Source organism: Punica granatum, chromosome 3 (assembly GCF_007655135.1).
Source record: "Punica granatum isolate Tunisia-2019 chromosome 3, ASM765513v2, whole genome shotgun sequence".
Taxonomy (NCBI): Eukaryota; Viridiplantae; Streptophyta; class Magnoliopsida; order Myrtales; family Lythraceae; genus Punica; species Punica granatum.
Genome location: NC_045129.1, coordinates 7,934,139 through 7,954,928, shown reverse-complemented (window position 1 = coordinate 7,954,928; position 20,790 = coordinate 7,934,139). Strand labels below are relative to the sequence as shown.

General features: G+C 39.3%; 3 protein-coding genes across 4 annotated transcripts; 1 reads left to right on the top strand and 2 right to left on the bottom strand.

Moving 5' to 3' along the window:
- Positions 1-2,445: 2,445 nt before the first annotated feature.
- LOC116201379 lies at positions 2,446-6,965 on the top strand. 2 transcript variants are annotated; one of them, XM_031532599.1, is made up of 11 exons: positions 2,446-2,736; positions 3,357-3,485; positions 3,754-3,855; positions 3,960-4,076; positions 4,237-4,782; positions 5,125-5,462; positions 5,547-5,646; positions 5,763-5,822; positions 5,902-5,985; positions 6,090-6,206; positions 6,353-6,965. In XM_031532599.1, the coding sequence occupies exons 2-11, from the start codon at positions 3,426-3,428 to the stop codon at positions 6,656-6,658; spliced, it is 1,830 nt and encodes a 609-aa protein (XP_031388459.1). In that variant the 5' UTR covers positions 2,446-2,736; positions 3,357-3,425; the 3' UTR covers positions 6,659-6,965. The 2 variants fall into 2 exon arrangements, with proteins under 2 accessions (XP_031388459.1, XP_031388458.1); XM_031532598.1 differs by having other exon boundaries at positions 3,751-3,855.
- Positions 6,966-8,898: 1,933 nt separating this feature from the next.
- Positions 8,899-10,425, bottom strand: LOC116198776. The gene is made up of 2 exons (XM_031529007.1): positions 9,627-10,425; positions 8,899-9,274 (listed from the first exon to the last, which is right to left on the bottom strand). Exons 1-2 carry the CDS (start codon positions 10,131-10,133, stop codon positions 9,221-9,223), a joined length of 561 nt encoding a protein of 186 aa, XP_031384867.1. The 5' UTR covers positions 10,134-10,425; the 3' UTR covers positions 8,899-9,220.
- A 5,802-nt stretch (positions 10,426-16,227) lies between these two features.
- Positions 16,228-18,461, bottom strand: LOC116200341 (protein DETOXIFICATION 49-like). The gene is made up of 4 exons (XM_031531198.1): positions 18,297-18,461; positions 18,169-18,241; positions 18,004-18,068; positions 16,228-17,865 (listed from the first exon to the last, which is right to left on the bottom strand). Exons 1-4 carry the CDS (start codon positions 18,459-18,461, stop codon positions 16,501-16,503), a joined length of 1,668 nt encoding a protein of 555 aa, XP_031387058.1. The 3' UTR covers positions 16,228-16,500.
- Positions 18,462-20,790: the final 2,329 nt, after the last annotated feature.

Sequence of the window (20,790 nt, the reverse complement as noted above, 5' to 3'; positions counted from 1 at the left end):
AGGGATTCGATGAACTTGGGTAATATTTTTGGGGGACATATAATTAAATCTCCTGTATAAGAAAAGGACAATAATTGAAGTAAACTCAGTGAAATAATAACTGGGATTTTGTCTTTAATTAATTTCACGTACAAAAGCAAAGCAAGCTATTTAATTTCTGTCATTTAGTTGAGTAAAATGAGGATTATTGCCTGGGACTTTAATAACGCACTTAAAAACTCCGAATCCCGTACGACACGTAGCACAAGATTAAGCATTTTAGGCGGCCTATTGAGTACGGAGGTGGTCGTCTCATGTTCTCAATTATGTTGATAATAAAAAAACAAGTACTTCAAATATTTGGAATTTCATAATTAAATAGATTAAGACCCGTTGCTATTTTTTCTATATGAATTTATTAATAAAAAAAACATGCTTTAAGTTTAAAAGTTTAATGAGATCGTGCAATTTTGGGTTCCAATTAATATAATTTGGATACATTTTACGTACGTTAATACTATACAGACTGACCAGAAAATCTAATATCTTTAATGTTGTAGATATCGTTTCATGGGTCCTATCTAAGATACTAATGAGGTTATTCGAGAATTAGGGTTTTGGGTTTGAGAATTAAAGAGGGTAGGTGGAATTTAAGAATGAGAGATCAGAATCAGACACTTACCTAGTTATGAAGCAAGTATATAACTATATACATAATAATGCAAACTAGTTTCTTTCATCATTTATTATGACACGCGAGCATTTGCTTAGTTGTAAAGGCAATTTTAGTTGGTTCCTCATCTATATTAGGCAACGAAATTAAAAACTAGATTATCATTTACATGCAAAAATAAAAAATAAAAAAAATCCGACCATTCATTTCTCACGGAAATATCCACCAAAGCTATATCTATACATATGCAGTTATTTCTCTGGGCTCTTCTTCATCCGCCGAGCATACAATTACTAATGAGACCGGCTGCCTTAACTTTTTTATGGCGATAACTGGATCGACTAGAAAGGATAATATATTAATCTCTTATCTCGATTAGAGGCAATCAGTTATCACGAAAGATGTGTCATATAAATTTCACTGAGATGAGTGCGGGCAGACCATGTTAATTAGCTTTAAGGATAGTTAGGAAACAGTCCGTCAACTTTGACAAGATCTTGTAATGTTGTTTTTGATGAATAATCTTATAGTGTTGTTCAAGGTAGTGAAAGTCAAATATTAAAAGTTAATAGTGAAACGTCGAATATATATAAAAGTTAATGCAATTCCTTATATACTTTAAATTGTGAATAGATGTGCTAATTAATTAAGAAGGGACGTTTGTCAATGAAATCTAAATCTAGTTATACAAATCAACAACTATGGGATAACCAGTTTATGCTTACTTTATTTATAATTCATAATCTAATAATAGTAGGGCTACCGACTAGATTAGGGGTCCGAGGGACGTTATATAGTATGAAGAATAACAAATAAAGAGGTCCACTTCTTTAAGTAGGGTATAAAAGATTATCAAGTTTTATATGTACATTAAAAATGATTAAGGGGGAATAATTTCCTTGACTCTTGTGTCGAGTTGCCATCGCTTATATAAGCATGTATTTGTCGTGATTAAACCTAATCCAATATTTTAAGATGGTTATCAAATTGTATACTTTTGCCCCCAGCTTCATTTGAACTTAAATTTGTATCCTTATATTGGTGCTTCATTATTTCATTAAATTCTTAATTTACATATTCACTAAAAAAAAACTCAAAAAAAATTACGATTTATCTAAACTCCAGATAAAATTTATAAAATGAGCTACGTCGAGAATGTGACATTTTAGTTTTAAATGCTCCTTTTGTAGATCCATTTCGGTACAATTGGAATAGTTGAAAGTATCTAGTGAATATATTTATCATGCATTCACAAATTGTTTAAGCCACGCCAAATTTAATTTAAGAACTCTTTTTTCAATTTTTGCCTAATATTTTTTTCTTGAAGAAAATACTATTCTACATATGGCAGAGTTTTGTATTCTTCAAGAATTAAAAATATATCATAACAAAAAAAAAATTTCTACGTAAGTACATCCTCCACTTCAATAAGTTTTTCTTAATAATTTCAATTTAGTCGTCTTCACATAAGTAAGAGTTCGTCCGAACAGATTAGATCAACTTGTTACACGTGCTAAATTTGATTTAGCAGACTTAATGCGAAGTATCATTATGTTTTTCCTAAGAGTGAGCGCATTGATGAGAATTATTCACCCGGATGTAATAATTAAATTCAAATTTAAGATCACAATGATGAAATGAGTATGTTCATTAAGCATATTTTATTACCATTTGAGATTAACTGGTTAAATTTTCTTACCGTGTCGGGGGTAAATTATATATTTTAAATAAATTTTTAAAAAGAAAAGTCGGGGATAGAATAAAGCAAAGGAAGGGCTCACGTTGGCTCATGATAGAGAGAGCGGGAGAAAGTTGTCTCTCTCTCTCTCTCTCTCTCTGTCTCTCCCTCCATCTCTTCCCACTTAAAGGCCAAAACTTTATTCATTTCCTCTTCATCCATCCACTCTCTCTCTCTCTCTCTCTCTCTCTCTCGCTCTGTAAAGTCACTAAATAAGGTGGAGAAAGCAGGAGGAGGAGGAGAAGGAGGTGGTGAAGCTGATCGTATCAGAACACTGAAACAGAGCATCAACGAGACTCAGCCCCTGCAGCGCCACAGACAGAGATAGAGAAAGAAGACTGCACCTGTAATTCAATTCACTGCATTGATTCATCATTCACCGCCCGCCATTGTTGTGTTCCTCCAGCCCCAGGGGCTTATAGTTTTTAATCTGTCGAAGAGAGAGATTCATCAAACTTCGTGCTCCGTTTCTTGGCCCAATTATTAAATTCTGAGACTGTTCCTTCTTGCTCTTTACTCTATCTCTCTCTGGGTCTCCTCTGTCCCTCCTAAGCTCCAAACCTCGTCGTTTAGCTCCCTTCTGACCAAAGTCTCGTCTCTGATTCCGGGCTTCTTTTTTACTCATCCAGTCCAGCTTCCTCACTCAGATCGAGAACATGTAAAAGAAAGCAGGCAAAAACAAACATTATATGCAGTGCAGCTTCAGCATCCTGCAGGCGCATACCTCTCTCTCTCTGCTCCTCTCACCGCTTTCAATTTTCCCGCTCTGTTCAAAGCGTCCTGTGCTACCCAAAACATTTCATCTTTCTTCTCTCTCCATCTTCCTCTCTCTGTATTCGTTAAAGGGGCGGTTGGTTTCAGCTTTATCTGAACTCTGATATAATAATGCATCGGACCAAATTCCTGCTAATTGTGAGCCTGCTGCTGTTTCATTTCTAATTTAAGCATTTTTTTTTTCTGTTGTAGGGAGCTGATATTGGCAAAGTTGGCTGCTCTGTTGTCCACCATTTTCTTCCTCCAGGAACTGGAGAAGAGATGAGCTCCAGAGCACGAATTTCCCTTCGACCCACTAAACCAACTTCAGCTCCCGATGAGGTAAGCTCTCATTCTCCTGTATTCATCAGGAAATTTTGATATTCTTTGCTTCTTTGAGCCGTTAAGTTACCCACTTTATGTGAATTTTCAAGCTTAATCGTTAAATCACTGAAAAAGCAATGGCTTTTGATCCAAATCTGAATTGGGTTTCTTTCGCCGGTCTCAAGGAAAGAAAGTTTCCTCCACTTATCTTTAGTCCCTTCTGTGTCAGGGTCAGCTATCTTTTGACTCATATCTCTGTGTTCTGTTTCCCACTTTTGCCCAGAAGGAGAAGATGGAGAAGCCAGGAACAAAATTCTATGGTCCCGAGAAGACAGTGACCAACCGCCGGCGACTGAACAGGGAAAAGAAGTTGGCTTTGCTTCAAGATGTACGGTGATTTTGCAGTTTCACTTCAATACAAATGTCGGGTTTCTGTTTGCTTGTTGGGTTGAATTGTAATGTCCGTTGCATTTTCTCGAAATTCTTTTGCAGGTTGATAAGCTGAAGAGGAAGCTTCGGCATGAAGAGAATGTGCACAGAGCGTTGGAGAGAGCTCTGACTCGGCCTCTCGGAGCTCTTCCCCGTCTTCCTCCTTATCTTCCTCCATATGTTAGCACTTGCCCTTTGAGTTTGTTGATTGCATTGTGATGCTTCTAATTCAAAAGAACGGCTTGCATATATTCATTGAAACGGTTCATCAAACCGTAAGCTTTTTCGTGATTGAATTGCATAATGGGGGGGCTGAGTCCTGTGGCTTTTCACTTTGTAGACATTAGAACTCTTGGCTGAAGTTGCTGTTTTGGAAGAAGAGATTGTTCGACTCGAGGAGAAGGTGGTGAATTTCCGTCAAGGTCTATATCAGGAGGCTGTATACATTTCGTCCAAAAGAAACGCGGAGAATTTGAGCGATTCCATGGATGATTTTCCTGTCAGAAGGGCCAAACATGAGCGGTCAAAGTCTCTCTCCCAGAGCGAGTTCAGTTCTCTAACTTCCATTTCAACTTCGAGGCTTCAGTCTTCTCTTACAAGAAGCACATCGAGCAGGAAGCTGTTATCTTCTGATACCGTATTAGATCGGTCAGCAAACACTTCAAGCAGGATGATGAACGGAAAATCCAGTCTTAGGAAACTCAATTCCCCTCAACCGCCGATCCCGGAAGACATTCGTGGGAAGGAGAATTTCTCCTCTGTGAATTCCGCTAAAGATAGGCAGTTTCTCGAAAAGACTGGTGCAAAGTCTACTACACCAGTTAAGAGAACTCCAATCAAGAAAGACCCCTCTTCTGAAAGTTCTACTGATTCAGTGAGGTTGCAGGTATTATTTATGAGCATTTTCCGAGATTGAATTGACGGTATATCATTGTTACTGTTCACTACTGGTATATATTCCTAGTAACTCATACTTTCGGGACAATTGGTTGCTCAAGGTTGTTCGGGTTCCAACTACTTATATAAAATCCTGATGTTCCTGTCTATTTCGATAATTGTTTCTCTTCAGTGCTGTTCCTACTTAAGTCTGCAATCGTCACCACTGCAGTGAGAAAATTGCTGAACATGCTTGATAATAATAGATAGTCCACCCAGTCATCTGCTTTTATTTATAATCAGTCTCTTGATGCTCGATGGATCATAGTAATATCGGGTTTTCATTTTGCAGCTAGAGAGCAGATTCATTGAGCATGAAAAAGCGCATGAGAGCTCATTGAACTCTTCAGAGGACTGGTCATTGCAAGGAGATAGCATCACACCAAACAAGATCTCAGAGGAAACGGTCCGCTGTCTGTCAAACATATTTGCCAGAATGAGCACATCAAAGGGCAAAGCTCATGGGCCCGAGAACTCACCAGGAGAATTTGCTTCATGGGATTGTTACGACACTTGTCCTGAATTGCGACAGAGAGATATTGGTCCTTACAAGCGATTGCTAGCGGTTGAAGCCAGCTCAATCGATCTTAACAGAAAAACAAACGCGTTGTTCCTACTCCATAGACTAAAGTCAGTTCATTCATTTTTCCTTCTTTTATTTAACCAGTAATTGCTACTTTCGCTCAAGCTCATTGATCGGTAAATTATTCTCAGGTTCTTGCTCGGGAAGCTTGCCTCTGTTCGCTTAGACGGGCTTAGCCATCAGCAAAAGCTTGCATTTTGGATTAACACCTACAACTCTTGCATGATGAATGTGAGTCCTTTTCACATGAATATTCATCACGAAAGAACTGAGACATTTTCCTTTTACGCCGTTTGTCACAACACAAGTTTACACCATGGACGCATGAATAAGATACTGTGTTTCAGGCATTCTTAGAGCATGGGATACCCGACACACCCGAGACAGTCGTGGCATTGATGCAAAAGGTAACTTGGACTCCTCATGTTGTCTGTATTAGCAAAAAGTTTCATATGAACTTTTATTTACTAATAATAATTGGGACAGGCGACGATTGATGTGGGAGGCCTCTTGCTGAACGCTATCACAATTGAGCATTTTATATTGAGATTGCCGTACCACTTAAAATTTGTGAGTTTTATGTGTATTTATCTTTCAAACCTTCACATACGTCCTGCATGCCTTGGCATTCCTCAGTAGCATTATGAAGTGTTAGTTCCACTCTTCCATAACAGACATGCCCAAAAGCTTCAAAGAATGACGAGATGAAGGCACGGAGTACATTTGGGTTGGAGTGGTCTGAGCCGCTTGTCACATTTGCTCTCTCCTGTGGAAGCTGGTCTTCCCCTGCAGTAAGTTTCAGTTCAATATCTTTCAGTATTTGTTAATACACATCACGTCACTCAATCATAACCTATAACTTTCTAGACCCTACTTCAAAAGCATTGAACTTTTTAGTCCATGAATGTAATTTGTGCATTTTCTTTTGCATATCAAGGTGCGGTTATACACTGCATCTCAAGTCGAGGACGAGCTCGATGCAGCAAAGAAGGACTATCTCCAGGCAGCAGTTGGAATATCAAAGGCAAACAAGTTGATAATCCCGAAGCTGTTGGACTGGTACCTCCTCGATTTTGCGAAGGACATGGAGTCACTGCTCGACTGGATCTGCCTTCAGCTGCCAGACGACCTTCGAGACGAGACAGTCAGATGCCTAGAGAGGAAGGGCGAGGAGCCGCTCTCGAAGCTTGTTCGAGTTGTTCCTTATGATTTCAGCTTCAGGCTTCTGCTTCCGCACCAGTAAGAGCAGCATTATCGAATGGAAAGGAAATGGAATGGAACTTTCTTTGCAGGACAGCCAGATCATTTCATATGAAGATTCCTTTCCACTTCATTCCCACCCGGTTTGGTCATAGTGAGCATGCCACCCGGTTTTGCTTCATAGAATTCAAATGTGGATAGTTCTGCTTTTCTATTATAGTTATAAGAACATATATAAAGTTGACATGGTGGTGTATACTTGCACAATGTGGCATTTGTAAATGAACTGTTGAGTTGAAAGTCCTCTGTTGTTATGAGTTTTCATCTGATTCGGAATTTTTTCGAGGAAAGAGTAAGTGAAAATAGTTGGTTTATAGCATTGCTGCCGTTTTATCCTTTTTGGGTGGAACTTCATCGAGGTCATCAATATTGTGGGGTTTGTACTTCCACAGTTCTGTCCATCCAAATTGAGTCTCACAAGACACAGACTCAGGCATTCGAGAGATGAAGTTCTATGTTTGAACTAACTTAAGCAAAGCTCTGAACATCAACGCTTCTGTCAAGAGGCATTCATCCAGAGTCCGAGCCAAGCTGGGGAGAGCGGACTCGGACAACAGCAACAATTTGTTGATCCACTCATCAGGAGAGCAAGGAGAGAGTGTTTGAATACCCGGCCCTTGCATTTCTTTCTTTCCAAATGTGACATATAAGAGCTACTCAATGGCGTTTCTAAACCACTGCCTCTAGCATCTTACCTTTCCATGTCTGAACAGCAGCAGCAGCCAAAATTCCTCGTCGATGTTCCAACCTTGTGGAGATATCTGTCTTGCTAAGGACGTTCGTCCAGATTAGCTCGGTAACTTCACAAATGAAGAAAAGATTATCTATCCTCCAGCTCTTCCATGCAGAAGAGAGACATGACAGATCCATTTTCAGGAATTCATATGGCAAGTTAAAATTGAATGTTGGTCAACAGGAAGAGATCAAATGCCTATAACAGTCATAGAGGACTGTTGTTCGTTGGATGGGCTGGACCGGCTTAATTTACGCTCGGGCTCAGTTTGAACCGAGCTGAACATGAACCTGCAGCCCAGTGGGTTGAGCCAGTGGCCCCGCTCAAGCTGTATAGTGGCCACTGGCCAGTGTCCAATTGCTGGGAATGGACATATAAGCCGGTGACATATATAAGAAGTATTCTCTTAAATAATGATTCGGGTGACTCGAACTTTAACTTTTACCAAGGGAGTCGCATTTTTTGACTACTAGACCGACCTTGTTGGGTTAAATTGAACCTTTATTCATTTTATTAACTACACTAAATGCTTATTACGAGTTTAGATCTACACTGCAGGAAACAGAAAAATGCAATGCAACGACATTGCCGATATGCACCTTATCTCCATCTCGTAGGATTGACAATTTAGATACAGGAAGTTTATTATGTGATCAGAATAATGTGGTGTCGACTGCTCTCGAATTCCGACTGCGCATCTTCCGAGCAAGATGGTACATCGATAATATCTCCCCTTTTTCTCAAAATTCGGCACACGTTTGAAGGATTTTGTCCTTCCGAGGAACTGATGAGAAATTCGAAAAGAAAAATGTTGAACATTAATAATTTTTAGTTTGATCGGATGAAGGGGAAACAAGACAGTGTAATTGAGGCGGACAGCTAAGCCACGAGTTGAGATGTTATATGGAAATAGAAAAACTCTGGTACAGGAACGTGGGAAGGGCTGTCTTACATTAATATAGTTCTGTTTCTTTCCTTCTTTCCTTTTTTTTTTTTAATATAATTTTTTGGTCAGATCTGACAGTGATTTCTGGGCAGGACCTCCTCAAATTTAATCTCCATATGATCATCAAATTAATACCCAACTTGAATTTCTAATAACTATCAAAGCACCTTGATAGCTTGTTACTTTCGTACAGTTCGGGGGGTTGATTCGCTAGTTCGTCATAGTCACGATGACGTTTTAGTACACCGTGCAATCGTATCATAGCTAGGTTCGTTATCCGGGGCTGAAATGCAGATCAGGAGCTCAATCCAACGACAAATAATGTCTTCTGTTTTGACCGTAACTTCATCCTATAAGACAACTAGCGAGGGGCACGAGGACAGAACCGCAGTGTAGTGCGAGTTGACAGCAATAATCGTCTCTTGTCCACAATAACTTCGTGTCGCAAGACAACTATGCTGGAACAGGATTGCAGCAGTGCTCGATCTATGACATTCTTCGATTAATTCTTAACATGCATGAGAGTGTAATAGTAAGAGGCAACTGACCACGGAGACAGGGATGAGTCCTTCAACTGCAAAAAACATCTTTGTACATCAAACAGCTGGTCGAACAGACAGTAAATAGACAACCAAACATGGCAAAATCGAAAGAAGAAGAAGAAGAATTAACCCACTCACTAAGCACACTCCACTTGGCCCCTCTAGTTTAGATTATTTTTGTCCCACCACAGCATATATGTCATTAAATAGCTACAATGGTAATTAACAATGGAAGAACAAGAATCGTCGTCGTCTCTCTCTCTCTCTCTCTCGATCATTCAATCTCCTCCAAAAATGCTACCAAATCAGCTCTACACAAGTTCTCTACATCCCCATCTCCACGTCCCCGCAATTCGATCCCCCCACGTCTAGCACTTCCTGCAACATCCCGAACAATAAAAGAAAAAGAATGATTAGAGATGCTTTGAGTAATTGAGGATATATAGAGGTTTGTGTTTATGAGATTCGTACATTTTCATTTTATCAGTTCTTCATTGCCAAGACCAAAAATATGATGGTTACTAGTCGAGTAACTTTTATCGCGGCTAATGTAAAAGATGGATCCGGTGGTTATTGCCTTCAATTCTATGATGTTTCCTAGAGTAAATATTACATAATTGATTAACTATAGCATGGAATAATTGTTTGTTTTACTTTAGCCCATTCCAAAAGCATAGGCCGTAAAACTAAAAATAGCATGCATATCACCAAATATTTGACAGTTACCGACCTGTGATGCCGGGTGAGCACTGTCTGGAGCCGGCGCGTTGATCTTAGCGGCCTCGGCCTTTTTGGATCCAATGTGGGCCTTCCTGAGGCCCAACAGCCCCTTCCACCGGGTAGCGGTGGAACCCTTGGGGGGCCGGAGCGCCAAGTCATCCTCATCGTCGTCATCCTCCCCGGCGAGGAGCTCCTCCCTGAGGGTGGTGATGGTGGCGGCGCCCTTCTTCGCGTGGCAGCACGCGTCCTTGAAGGGCAGGAGCCGGCCCTTGAAGAAGAGCTCGTCGGCGCTCATCATGGAGTGGCTCCTCACCGAGAATTCAAAGTCCGAGGAGGAAGAACTTATGGTGTCCTTCATCCGGGTGAGCTCGGGGCAGGGCTTGGCGGCTTGCTGGGCCGACTCCACGAAGTCGTTGGAGAAGGAGATGCGGGGGCTCATCGGGGCAACGAAGTGGGCGGGGATGCCGCCCTTGCTAGGGTTGGGATCGGAGTTGTTGTACATCTCTAAGCATGCCATGGGAAATGAGGGAAGGGAAGGGGTTTTGTTTTCAGGAAGACACGATGATGTTCAATTAATGCATATATTTGGATCAGTTAAAGGAGAAGAAGGGAAGGATAACTACTAAAGGGGAGAGGACCCAGCGGTTGAACTACAAGGGGACCCGTTCTTAAGACTATTACGAGCTACCCAGCTCGTGTCTGTATTTATATCCACAAAGACGGTAAGAGAGAGAGAGAGAGAGAGAGAGATCAAAAGGATATTTATAGTGTGTCAGGTGACTATCTTCGGGTCGGGTGTATGTCGCGTAATTTTCTATCGAATAAACCGCGGATCTCCATATTTGTATAGAATTCTTGAGGAGATTGTTCTCGTACTTATATATCTGGTCATGGGTTCAGGATGATCGTGTCTAGAATGGAGTTTTCGAACAAGAACGCTATATCGTGTTACTGATCGAAGTATGGATGGAGACAATTGTGCATAAGCACTTCTCAACCTACTTGATGAGGTACTCCAATCATACATTGAAGAGAGATAAGGTCTCGGCCTATTTAACAAGTACGACACATCACTTTTCTCCCAAGAGGCGCCTTTTGAGGACAAAATCAAATGGACTCGACTCGAAGCAGACAATACATTTGACGAGCATTTCTATAGCGCGGAGTTTGGGCCACAACCTCATTAGTACTAAACGTCTTGATCTAATTTTTGGAACAAACAGACATTATTGAGACCTTACGAAAACACAGACGAGAGCTCCTGTCATATATCCATACACCCTTCTCTATTGAACAACAAACTCTAAAGATGGAACTCTTGTGGAGTATGTACTAGGAATTGGGAGTATTCGGATCTCGATACAGTTTCTCATGTGTGTGTGTGTGTGTGTGTGTGTTTGTGTGTGTATATATATATATATAGCCTGAATATAATCGATAGTTCATTTGAATGAGTTTTCCAAGTGTTTCTTTCACCATTTATCTTGTATAAATTAAAAATACCATGCAGCTAGTGAGTAAATAAAAAGTAATAATTGGTGAATCCCTTGAGTATTACGTACTTTAGAACCAACTTATCGAGAGGGATGAAATGTACCGACAAGCATATACTAAAAAGTTCATATAATCCCAACCCGAATATTATTCATATGGTCAGTCTAAACACCAACATTTCTAGATTCAAGGCAAGATGTGCTGTTTTGTTGATAAATCAGTTTGCTGATTCGAATAGGGAGCTCATATTGGGTCCTTATTACTGAGCGGTTGAGTGCGAATGTTTCCTTTCGTTTATTAATGGCTTTCATGTCACGGCGCATATGATGATGAATGATCATGAGATTGTTCTTTGGCATGTTGGGGACGATGAGATGTTTTGTCATGGCATGGTCAATCAGCTCGGCCAAAACTCCGGTCAAATGATAAATAATAATAATATACACAATTGCAAAAAAATCCAAAGGTAAATCGCAGGTTTTGTCTGCATCATGCATTTATTATTATAATTTTATTTTGGGGCCAGTCTTGAGAAGTTGCTCAGAAGCTCCGAAAATCCAATCCCATCCAATCACCGGAGGCTGTAGTTTTCTTTCGCCATCAAATAAATAAAATAAAATAAAATAATTCCAGCAGGTGACAGATTCTCGGAAAGTATTTCAAATTGCTTGAAGAAACTCGACGAAAACCCTCTCGCGAAAATCATTAGTATATTCTCAGTTCATTAGCAAAAAATGATTTTCTTTGGAACAATCATTCATCTAAGCCACAGGGCATGATTTCAGTTGATTTTTTTTACGTCTGTCCTATAAATGAAATCCATTAATATAAAATATAGTTTTACAGTACCTCTCATGATGATTTCGGTGACATAGATTTATATATATATATAAATATATATATTATCAATGAGGAGGTTAACTTGATTATAAATAATACATTGTAAGTGCATAACCGAGCCAATATAGTATCCTTAGAGCATCTATTAATTAAATATATTTTCCATCTATGCTTAAGTTAACTTCTTTTTTTTTTAGGATTTTTTTTTTCTTGTTTGTGGTGGGGAGGAGGAGGTGGTTCTAAATGCGCTTTCATTTAACTTAAATTATAATAAATAATTACTTAAAAATAATATTATTAATTAGTAATAGATTTTTAAACTTCTTAGAACTGGATTAATACATTGTGGTATAAAATCCAACATCCAATCTCATTTATCTCCATTTTAGTTTTCAGTTAGTAACTTGAACCATGCACTGCCCCGTCAGGTGCCTTTAATTTTAGTTTAACGCCCTTAAGGATCTTCTGTCGTCCACCGGTATGCATATACATGTATAATGATAAGTACATAATAAATTTTTAGCGGAGGCCAATCCTAACAAACGCGATAGAGCATTGATCAACTCAATATCTTTGATATTCTAATGAATGTTATGCCATTATAATCTTTTCAACGTGCAATTAATTAGACATTACAGTATGCAGTTTAACTCTTTATTGCATATTAGATTATCAATAACAACAATAATCTTGTACAAATGCCTAGAAAGCTTTCTTCAAGTCAATCGATGGAAAGAAGATAAAGCTATACATTTGTCCTCGTAAAATTTGGCAGCCGGATTGAATCAATTTTCACATTGAATTTGCAAGTGCATGATAAATAGAAAGAATATTCACCAATCTCTTGATGCACCATTGAATTGATGGGTCCTCATGTATGTGCATATATAATTGTTCGCCAGAACTTTTGATTTGAAAATCATCAAGTATCACCCGATAAGAATTACACGAACCCTACACATATCTTAGAACGGTTCGATGTTCAGTTCCCATTCTATCACGATAAGAGTTTTTCGAAGAAATGTACCATTGCCGTCACATCTTTTGTAGGTAGTTAACAAACAACCGAATATTGGAAGGCCCATTATGGGATCCCAACAGTGACAAAATTAAAGGATGTGTTTCTTCTTTCCGATTTAATGGAATTTCATTGCAGGGGAAATTGAAAAACCGGGACAAGGAATCATTTAATGTAGGGGGGACAGAGCATAAATGAGAAAAGTTTGATAGATGAATATCATAAATGGGGGAAGCAGCCACTCAGTAATTGCCATATTAGAGAGATTCTGTGATAATCTCCATCGCTGGCAAAGAAGGGGCTGTTGCCTACAAATCTTTGGAAGAATTATTTTAGATTTTAGAATTGGGTTATTTTTTAAAATATACTTTACTCTTTCTTTAAATATAATAAAAATGAAATTTATAAAAATTAAACACGTATCTTAAAATTATTTTGTTTATAACTTTTTTTTTAGGTAGATATGTTTATAACTACTTTTAACTTCTGTTATCTTTTATGTTAGGTATTTAATTTTTAATATAAAAAATAAAAATGATTTTAGAAAACACAAAATTAAAAAAAATTGAAAAGAAAAAAAAATGAAGATGCTAGAAGAGGAGTTAGGGGTGGCGATGGAAGGTCATCGTGTGGCACTCACCACATCAGGATTTGGTAATTTGTTCTAAGAGATAGAAGGAAGATAATATTTCCATGGTGTCAAGCCTAAAGTCGGCCATTGCTGCCTTGGTAAAATTTGTGACGCCTCAGTGTCGTGCCCCTATTAGTCTTACTTGCTCCCTCTATTATTATGTATTTTTTTCTCCTTTTTTGTTATTTAATTATTTCTAATATTTTTTAACTCTTATTATTTAAAAGATTAATTGAAAACTAATGGAAAAATAAATTGAAAAGGGAAAACTTAACAAAAATGGAAAACACACACACAAGAAGTTATAAACAAAATAATTTTGAAAGTAAGTATTTTAATTTTTAACAACTTTTGTTTTTGAAAAATTTTACGAAATAGAGTAAAACATATATATATATTTTAAAAAATTAACCTTTTAAAATTGATTAATATTATGAATTATAATTTTTTGATGAAATGGGGGTTTTTGAGTTTTTTTTCTTAGGAATGCATTTCAGTTAAGATGAAATCCATATATTGAAGACAATGAGAATTTCTGAGCTGTTTTGTTTATCGAGAAAAATTGTATCATATGTGATTGTTTCTTAACAAGTTGTGTTGATGATCAATCCACGAGATCGTCAATTCAAGTAAGTCTGAATTTTTTTTTAAATTTTTTTTATAGGTAGTAATCTGAATTTGTTCACCCAGTCATATGGGCTGCATTGATTAATTACCTGAAAATTAAGAGAAAATAGAAAATTATTGAAGAGGAAAATGTAGAAGTGGGGCATGGGAATTTTGTATGCAATTGTTCCACTTGACTGAAGTTTGACCTCTTTAAGTGACTGGCCGTGAGTGAGCTGGCGATAATTGACTGATCGACGGGGGCATGTGATGATCCACGGAAAACAATTAATACAAGAAAATTGGATTTAAAAAAATCAAATTTTTATAACTTTTTAGCAATTAGCTCGAACATATATAGCTTGGTGATCATTCATGGCGGATTTATTCTTTCACTCATAGAAAGATGAAAAGCAGAATATATTTGAGAACTCAATGCTTCATATATATTATCTCGTGATCAGTAATGGTTCACCTCAATATACATAATCTTCTAGAGCTATTTTCAGCATGATCCTTGATTTATAAAACGCAGTGTAATATATATTAGATATATCCAAAAAAAAAAAAGAGACGCATGGGGACCTTTACGCTTAACTTGCTTACTTTAGGCTTAGGTTATCTTTCTTGGGCCAACTATATGCTTACTATTGATTGATTTTAATATTTTCTAATTAAATGGTTAGCAGTTGAAGAGATCTCATCCGGTTTATATCAATCTTATTAATTGGTTAATTAATTTTTTTATTATTTTACATAAATTAGCATCAAATTGAGCATGAATCAATGCCAATGAAGCTGGAAGACTCTTGACATGTGCAAAAAATTAAAACCATGTGGTAACATGGTTGTCAATGACATGTTAAACATTTTGCTATGGGCTAACCCAAATGGGGATTTGACACGTGGTGCGTGCGCACTGAAATTAGTGCGGATTGGAGGAAGACCGGTCAAGGAGACAGGCTGGCAAATTGAACAACACGAAGATGAGTGTTAAGGAAATCTTAGAACTCGGGTTAAGGTTATTGTTTCTCCAATATAATTAAATTTTGATTCGTCGTATATATTACAAACAAAAATATATTTTTACCAATAAATTGTGAGATTCAGAATGATCAAAACGAAAGTCGACTCAAAATTGGAAAACTTATATGATGGATGTAATATCGATGTTTGAGTTTTGTACAAAAAAGAAAATCTGAGTCCCTGCATAAAGTTCCGCAATAGGCTCGGTCAAAAAAACTTTCTTATCGTATACTTGGCACAAAATTCGCGTCTAGCTTTGCATTTTCCAATATTTCTTTTCAAAAAATTGTTTTTTTACAGACGTCAAAATCATTTTTTTTATTGGAGAATGGATCCGCATCAACAACAAATAACTCAAACGCAACAATTCTCCAAAAACGACCAAACACATAATCAAATACATCTTTTCACTCATAGATTATGAAACTCAGGAAAGTCAGAGAGAGTTAATTCAAAATCAAATATCTTTATAAAATGATTTGGCTTTATTGTGAGAGTTTTTGGCGGAAAGAAAGTCCGAGTCCCTACCTAGCTGGGTAAAAAAAAAAAAAAATCTTATCACATGTTTAGCTTCTTCTTTTTTTTCTTTTTTTTTCTGGACAATGTAATTATCTTTAGTTTAGAATGGATCTACATCAAAATGGTCGAATAAATAAATTGGGCTTCAGCGTTGTTCTTTACCGAGCGCAGGAACACAAACTTGGAATTCATTGGTGGACAATGTAGATCGACATATCCTACACATAACCTTCCATTACGTTCATTTTCAGACAAGATCGGGGAAATAAGAAGAAACAACAAGCTATGTCATTGTGCAAACCCAACAAGCTGTTGAGATTAAGGATTTTGATTTGAGATGATCTAAGTGATTAGTGTTTTTGGAATGCTTCTTAACAGAATTGCTTTGAAGCATCTTGTGATCAAAGCCGAGTTTGACGCTTAAATGTAAATAGCTATGATCTCGTAAAGAAAGAAACTTTAATAGAGATTGGGACTGGCAAACATCTCAATCTAGAGCTAAGACTTACAGCAATGGACCAGTAGATGGTTTTTCCATCAGCCAATGGGCCATAGAGCCCAAAGGCTGTGGTCCTAATTATTCTATCAGACCTACAAAAGGCCCAATCAAGATGGCCTTTATTCTAAACTCTTTTTGTTTCTTGTCCCAACTACATATGGGGAAAAGAGAGTTTATAGTTATGCATATGCCTGATATGTTAGCTCTATTATTCACCATATTTGCAAGCTGTTACAACCGATCAAAGATCGTCACTTGGGCCGTCCGCTTTCCGGGTCGGTGCCCGTCAGCTCGCGCGCTCGCTCCGCCTCTGTTTCCCAATCAGTCCTTGTCAGCACCACAATCATCACTGCTGCACACGCGATCTGGGCTGCCAGGAGGCCCAACCAGAGGCCCAGGAGGCCCTTATGCATCGCGAAGCCCATCATGGCTGCCACCGGTAGCCCGACCACGTAGAACGAGAAGAGGTTCACACTCGCTCCGAGGGACGGCCTCGCGCTACCCCTCAGTGCCCCGCACCCAGTGGTCTGGGGGCAGTTACCGAGCTCGCATAACCCCACAATGGGGAGGGCAGCTGCTGTGAGGGACAGGATGGCGTTGTCGTCGGTGAATATATGGCCCCATGTGTTCCTCGCCATGGTCATGAACAGGAGGGCCAGGAGGCTAGTGAGAACCGAGCAACCCAGTGCTGTGAAGGATGAAAACCTTGCCCTGTAGGGCTCACCGGCTCCCAGTGTATTCCCAACACGCGTTGACACAGCTTGGCTGAGGGATGAAGGGAAGATGTACACCAATGAAGTGGCTTGCAGCAGGATGCCCATGGTCGCAACAGACTCCGATGATAGAATGCCAGAGAGGAGAATCATGAGCTCATACCACCACCATTCCAGGCACACTGAGACGCAGCTGGGGATAGCTAGGCAAAGGATTTGGGTCCATTCCTGAAAGCAATGCTCCATTGACCAGCCTTGCCACGATTTAGCGCACGTGCTCGAGAAGTGCACGTAAAGTAGCACCACGGCAAGGACCGTGAGGTCAGTTAAGGAGACGGCAATGGCGATTCCATGAATGCCAAGCTTTGTCTGGTAGACCAAGATGTAGTTAACGGGCGCATGAACTAACAGGCCGAAGGCCGACCCGAGCATAAACGGCAAGGTTATGTTTTGTGTTCTGAGGTAGATTTTGAGCGGGTTTATGAGAGATTGAAGGAAGAGGTCAGGGAGAGAGTATGCTAAATAGACTGAGGCAATGGATGAGATTGTTGGGTCTTGGCCACATAAAAGGAGGATGGGCTCGACATAGAGCCAAAGGATCGAGATGGGCACGCAAACTAGGGCTAGGATGGTGATGGTGCGTTGTAGGGTTTGGCCCATCAGAGGCCACTGCTTTGCTCCACACGCTTGGGAGGAGATCGGTTCCATTCCCATGGCGAGGCCCGACAACACCGAGATACCGGTAATGTTAGCTATGCCGATCGCGAGGGACCCGCCTGCTAATGTGTCTTTCCCAATCTGACCCATGAAGAACATCGATATCGCTGACTTGCCATAGAGGAGAAGGCCGGTGATGATCATCGGGAAGGCAATGGAGTACAACAACTTCATCTCTTCCACTACCTAAAATATCAAGGAAAAAAAAGATTACGGAAATCAGATACAGATTACGAGCCCGATCAGGTCTTGATATCCCGAAGCTGTTTACGGAAACTATTTTCCTTTCCTTAATTTCCAGGATCACACACCGAAGGGGAAAACCTGCCGGAGCAAGATATACGAAACTGCATTCTTCCACGAATCCACAGTCCTTAACATGTCTCCGGCTATACATCCAGGAAGTATTAATTACTTTATCCGAAAACTTTCTTAGTTGAACTTTTCTTTTTGAATGAAAGACAGATTTTCGGGCAACAAAAGAAGAACCAAGGTTATAAACCGAAGATCTCCAAGAACTACCCATGAGAGAAATAAATGAAAGAAAATCTCCGGGAACAACCTGGAAAGGAACAAAAGAAAGAAGAGCATGCCGCCAGTGAGAAGGCGGCACTCACATCTAAAACCGAAGCTCTCCAGACTGCCCGATCATGAGCGAGCCGAGCTGAGTCTCCTTGCTTACGTAAGCAGTCTTCGGTTTGCTGACTTGATGCCTTTCGAGGATCGCCATAGAACTCCAGAAGAGGAGCTGAGGATTCAGCTGTATTGTGATCAATATTCATCTTCCCTTTGCAGAGTTACCTTGGAGACCGATTGATTCGATGGCCGAAAACACAGAGAGAGAGAGAGAGAGAGAGGACGAGGAAGAAAACGTTCAGGAGAGATGAATATGAGATGAAACAACTCCGAGGATAATAAACGAAGTTTCAGTTACTTAGTAAAAGAAAAGAAATTACATTTGCTCTCTTGATCAAGTTCACACAATCCCTCTCTCTCCCAATACAATTGTCTTTCTCATCATCGGCTTCTTATTGTTATCATGCATGCAGCTTTTTTTTTTGGTGAAATATGAGGTATAGCTACCTATTGATGGAGTTGCTTCACTTAATAATGAGATACTTTCTCTGAATTTTGAATTTTTATACTACAAGTACAATCTATCCACTGACAGCACAGTTTACTAATTGCACCATTGTTATCCATTAAAAGGTGACCTCAACATCGATGAGATTAGTTCTCACTCGGGTGCCAACTTATCTAGCCTCGTCATGCAAAGTGTTTTTAGTAATTTTGAATTCGTGTCTTGCGGATAAAATCTATCCACTAAAACACAATAAACAGCTGAATAGCCTAAAGGACTTTTCCCCACTTAATTTTATAGGGAAAATCTTATGTATTACTTGCGCCTCCCTCTAGACACATGCAAGGAGTTGGTTAGGACATGGTGGTGGGGATTGGACGAGTGTGACAGGAAATAAGGAGTGGCCCATGGCCATGCAACTTGTTTGTCCTTTTCTGCTCAAACGACAAAAAGCTTGTTTTTTTTTTTTTTTTAAGTAATGCTACCATTTCTCCAAACACGGTGGATGCATATAAAGGCAATCCGATTCGCTGTTGCTCTCATGGAGATTAGGTGCATCCTTTATCTTTCACTAACAATATACGCATCTCACAACTGTCGGCATTTGTTATCTCGTTTTGTGAATGGAAAACATCCACGATTAGAAGAATTTTACCTTATTCGCTGAGCACTCCACAATTGACTGAGTAATATTTACTGAATATTTGCTCTTAGTGAATCAATATCCAACTCGAACTTGAGTCGGTGATGCAGCCCATTTAGTTTCCGAATACTCTAGGTAGTGCATGCCAAAAGAAAATATATGTGTGTTATGACACAGAATATATACATTTTATGTATAAAAAAAAAGGATTACAAGAAAGGTAGAAGAGTAAAATAACAAATTCTAATATCAAGAGATCTTTAGTTTGTCTCCCGTTAATATGACTTCCGATTGTCCAATATGTTTACCAAGTTCTTGAACTTTTGTCGTAGCTGAAATTCAAGATCGAATTTTTTTCTCATATATATTACACAGTAATGTACCATCAAGAAGGAGTGAATAAAGACAAAAGACCCTCTCAGTCAGTCATTATGGTCTACAAATGGTTGAATGCTGGGACTCCCTGCAAACGCACAAACAAAGAAAAGCTGCCACCACACCCACTGAGGCCCCGTCAGTGCCATTGCTCCAAAAACTTGCCTAAACAGTCACTGCCCCTTCTTCCGGGTCCCCCCTCCACCCACTGGAATTGGATCCCGTCGCACAGTCTCACGATATACAGCACAACGAGGTCGCTCTTATAAGGTCATGAGTCCGAACCAGGATTGGCTGCCTGGCATTATTCACCGGCATTGCACGTGACAGTGCAATGTAGAGAAGTGGACGTCGTCATATGAGCTGGATTCCTTCGCGTCGTTTTCAGTTCGGGCCGTGCATAGAGCTGGTCCCGATTGTGTTAATGCAATAGGGCTCAGTACGTGTGTGGGAATGGGTACAAAAGCTGTTCTACAGGTGCCTGCTCTGAGATTTGCATGTCTTTTCTTTCGTAATCGATGATCTTTGATTTATACCTCAGGAGCTGCCAGTGTCAGCCTCCTCCTCACATATGGATGTCCTATCCCATCTTAGATTCAATTTATATATATATATATATATACACGTACATACACACACATATCCATGTGGTATCTTTTACGAAATCAAAATAATGCCTTTGGTCCAAACAATGTACAAAGGCACCCGTCGAGCATTCAAAAGAAAACAAAATTTGGCATGAAACCTAAATAGTCTATCTCCTGAGCCTCGGGTTATCCTCAGAAGCAGTCCACGTACAATGGCAAGCTGAAATAAGAGGACAACCAGAGATAATATCCGAGATAGGAGTCCAAGGGATCTATCGAATAGAATAGGGCAGGACATGGAATAGAATCACCTGCATGGAAGAAGGCCCTTCCTTGGGTTTTTTTAATGCATTGTGGGGATTGAAGAATAGGGTTGGTGCCTATTTTGACCTCCAAAGATTTGTATGCTGGAAAAAAGGAAAGCA